Raw genomic sequence first — 4,175 nt, 5'->3', positions numbered from 1 at the left:
CTAGGTTCTTAAATTGGTTCTTATTTCCACAAGATATCTCCTCTACGACAAGTGGCTGTGAGAGACATGTAATTTTCTTGATACTTGCAGTAATAACCATAAAGCAAAACTGCAACTTATTTTGTTCTGTACACGTATGTCGTCGATGTTCTGGATATGATATAAAACTATAACATCTAAAATGTATAGGCTTGCGAAGCCTAAAGCAAAAAGGTCTATTTGCAATCAAACAATACGGGCCAGAACTCTCAAAATTCGCATGACAAATCAAAGTCGTTGTTCCAGTTGCCTGACTTTTTCAGTCATTTTCTATAATCAGAACCTGTTTAATTTTAAAATTTTCGGCTAACAAGGTTCTTATGTATTAGTATAAACTAATACTCGTCGATCATATTTACTTGTTTGATGTATACTGAAATACTAAAACAAGGCAGTGATAGAACTAGGCAAGTAACTGCTGATATTTTGTTTATTGTTAAAGACAAGATAAAAATTTACAGTACAGTTTCTTAAGGAAAAGCGTTCCAATCATTTGTTCGCGGGAAGAAACAATACATGTATGGACAAGTAACCCATGTTTGAGCGCTTTATCATTTTCCTTTTAGTTAAGACGTTCTAGTAATAGACCACTTTCGGTATATTAAAATTCAGTCCTAAACAAAAGGCATCATCTCGAGGCTCTGGGAATAAATATAAGGATTTGTATGAGTTTATTCCCCAGAGCCTCGAGATGATGTCTTTTGTTTAGGATTGAATTTTAATACACCGAAAGTGGGCTATTGCGAGTACTCTTGAGGCAACAAAATGATCCTTAATTTTAAGGCCGTATTCCACAACCGCGTGCGGTCTTGCATGTTATTTCCGAATTCAACATGGCAAAGGCGAGGTTAGATCTCGTCGGTTCTTCTTGAATGTTCATTCAGTAACAGGAAATGTGGAAGACATGGAATGATTTGTTGAGCTTTGGCGATGGAACTACTGCAGGAAATTTTGGAAACAACACCTAAGGCCGCGCGTGGTTGTGGGATAAGGAGTTAAAATTTTTCTTCCCAATCCTCCAAATCACGTCACCAGATCATCTGGTTGACCAAGGATGGACAGCATCGTTTACCCAAATCAAAAAAGAGCGCGAACCCTTGCACCTTAACTTTTTGTTGGAAACAGATAGCAAATGCTTGGACTTAATTGGACACTTCTTGGTGGATATCACAACTGGGCGTGCATTTCTGAACACAAGTGATTGATGCCAAATTACAAACATGCAGTATTGACTTTTAATGTTACGTCTTCATCTACATGTTCCAATACTGAACATCGAATCTGGCGCTCTACGCACTATTGGTCCTCTATCCTGGTTGGCTTAAGCGTAATATGTGTCAGCATCAAATTGTATTATTCCCGTTTTCGTCTTCTCGTCCTTATGCGTTGCTTTTTTGGGAGGATTCAGGAGATCTGGGCAACCTTCTTTGTCGGGTTTCTGAACACATTCGACGTACTTCTGAATGTGTTCCTGAAGAAAATCAAGAGGCGAAGATCCTTGAGAAAGGACCTGGCAGGATAAGAAGAGAAGTGACAAGACAGAGGGTAAGAATGGGACTGATTAATGAAAACATGAAGGGCGCCGAAATATCCCACGGAAACCCTGGACAGGTCCACCTGGTGAAACTGTTTGGTTACCCTTGTAAATTCCTGCCGCGTACAGTTGAGATTGCCAAATGTGTTGGTCTGTACTGAAATTTTTTTCTAAAGTGCTAGTATTTCAACCGAGGTTGCAATTTTTTCAACCAAAAACGTTTATGTACACGGAGCTATTCAGCCATGACACGAAATAAGCACGATAAGAGGAAAGAACTTTTGCATATATATTATTAACTAGAAATCGCATGATTTATCGAGTCATGCAAGCACTACAAAAATTATTGCACTCGCCCGTTTGTTAGACTTTGAAATAATGAAATTACCCACACTAATTGTTACTTTTTTTTTTGGAAAAACTAGAAGTCCTCCCTTGAAAGCTAGATATTTACATTCTTTCCCAACTTTTTCCTTAGTCTGCTTAAAAGAATCAAGATAGCGACCAATGGGCCCTTTGCAGGATAGTGATCACATGGTACAAATCCGCCATACTGGGACGCAAATTGCGCACTGGGACATCTAAAACAAAGGCTAGTTAATCTAAATTTTCTTTGTTTTAGATGTCCCAATGGGCAATTTGCGTCCCAGTATGGCGGTTTTGTACCATGTGATCACTATCCTGCAAAGGGCCCATTAATCTCGCGATGAAAATACTAAATGAGGCTCGGCTAAAACTTGATACCATACCATCTAATTTATCTTACTTTGTGCGATTTTAAACTTTTCCTTCAAACCTCAACTGTAAATGAACATTACCTGGTAATGGAAATCTTTAAGGTTGAATTCTTTACCCAAGGTGTCATATGCCATTTTTCTAGCCTCTATAATCCGTAATCTTCCAACCATATAAGCTGTTGCCTGACCTGGCCAGTCTTGGTAGCGAGTCACCTGGTATGACAGAAAAATGAAAATTGAAGCTTTTCTTCTTTAATTGTGTAATTTATATAATTGTATAACTGTATAAAGCATACTGTCGATAGTAAGTAATTACGCGATTGCAATTGCTACGCTTAGCGATTAGTTTAAAATCACGGGCCAGTTTTTCAACCAATAAAAAGGAACATCAAAACCAATCGCAACATTTTCCCCCGCTTTGAGCAAGTTACATGGAGTTGCTACGAATTTGGATTGGATCATCGCGCTGTTTGCTCCTGCTGTGATTGATCGAAGTAATTGCTTTGGTATTTGTTTTACGAGACTCAGTTGCAAATGGTGAAAAACGACTGAAGAAAAGTATCTCTTTTCTCGTTGTTGACTCGGAAATGCTCGGAAAAATCCGAGTGATCCTCGTACCTTCAGCCTTCCGATTATGAGTTCATATCATCGGCTCTACCACTGAGCTAACTCGTGGAAGCCAGGCCATTAACAACTAGATTCATGTGACAGGTGTCCCCGTTTTCTGCTAGGAATGAAGTTGTCTGAATAGTGCATTATTGTAATGAAGGCCGCAGGGTTTTCGTTTGAGGCCGCTGGCCGGACGTTGGTTGTTTACCATTTCACGTCCGGTACTTTGATACTATGTAAATTTGTAAATTTGGTGGCTTCTGTTTTTTTTCCTTTTTCCTTTTTTGTTTCTTTTTGGACTTGTATATATCTCAGGAAGCCATTGGCTGAGGAAACACAATTCAATCACCACAATAAACCCTTCAAACTAACAAGAAGTCACATTGCCTTATTTTGCTTACCAAACGAAATACAGTAAACACTCCGCGCAGATAAGAACACTTTTTTTCAGGTTTAAGGCTGATCGAGTTCTTATTTGAGGAGTGCTTAGAGAGAAATCAGCCTGAAGTGTTCTTAAAATGTTCTTAAAATTGGTTTCAGAAATACTTCAAACTATATATTACTAGAGGTTTCAATAACATACAATTTGCAATTCTGTTTTGTAATAGACCTTATTCATAAATGGCGGTCAATTTATAGTTCTTTTGTCGAAGTGCAAATTAGCCTACCAAGCCTCGATACCATACAGTGAATTGAAAAGAATTCTTGCTCTAAAATGAGGCTTGGTAGGCTAATTTGCACGTGGACAAAAGAATTATAAATGTGACCATTTATGAATAAGGTCTATAGATTTTATAGTTTGAAATGGTCCTGAACACCATAGTACTTTGATATAAGTCACTGTACTGTATTGTTTCCTTATCCTAAAACCCGTTCCCTTTGTATTAAGAACATGTTTTATTTATCAGGCTGAATTTGTTCTTATTCATATGGTGCTTTATTGGCCAAATTTCAGCCTGATGTTCTTAATCCACTTGTTCTTATATGCAGGTGTTTACTGTAATCGATCTGTTAGCATTTCATACGTTTTTTGTTCCTCCAATCTCAAGAATACAAACAGCATTTGTGAGAGTTTCATTCATAGGGAACCGAGGCCACCTTGACTGAGGGTTCGCTCCAAGGCACTTGCAGTAGGTCTTACATCGGAAAATAACCATTTCCAGTACTTTCATTATCAAATCCGGTACTTTGAAAAGCCGCGAGTATCGAAAACCCTGTGAAGGGGCTACACGAAAAAATATATACCAAGCGCTCCT

The 4,175-nt window shown here is 38.3% G+C and overlaps 1 protein-coding gene across 1 annotated transcript in view; it reads right to left on the bottom strand.

Annotated features, from left to right (window-relative positions):
* Positions 1-448: 448 nt before the first annotated feature.
* Positions 449-4,175, bottom strand: part of LOC137992304 (uncharacterized) — a 22,297-nt gene continuing 18,570 nt past the window's right edge. Inside the window, exons 8-9 of the mRNA XM_068837569.1 lie at positions 2,392-2,523; positions 449-1,549 (exon numbers count right to left, since the gene is read on the bottom strand). Of these exons, the coding sequence (XP_068693670.1) occupies positions 1,361-1,549; positions 2,392-2,523 (321 nt within the window). The 3' untranslated portion in view covers positions 449-1,360. The remainder of the gene's footprint in view (positions 1,550-2,391; positions 2,524-4,175) is intronic.

This window comes from Montipora foliosa, chromosome 2 (assembly GCF_036669935.1).
Source record: "Montipora foliosa isolate CH-2021 chromosome 2, ASM3666993v2, whole genome shotgun sequence".
In the NCBI taxonomy this organism is placed as follows: Eukaryota; Metazoa; Cnidaria; class Anthozoa; order Scleractinia; family Acroporidae; genus Montipora; species Montipora foliosa.
This window is presented reverse-complemented; position numbering and strand designations above follow the sequence as displayed.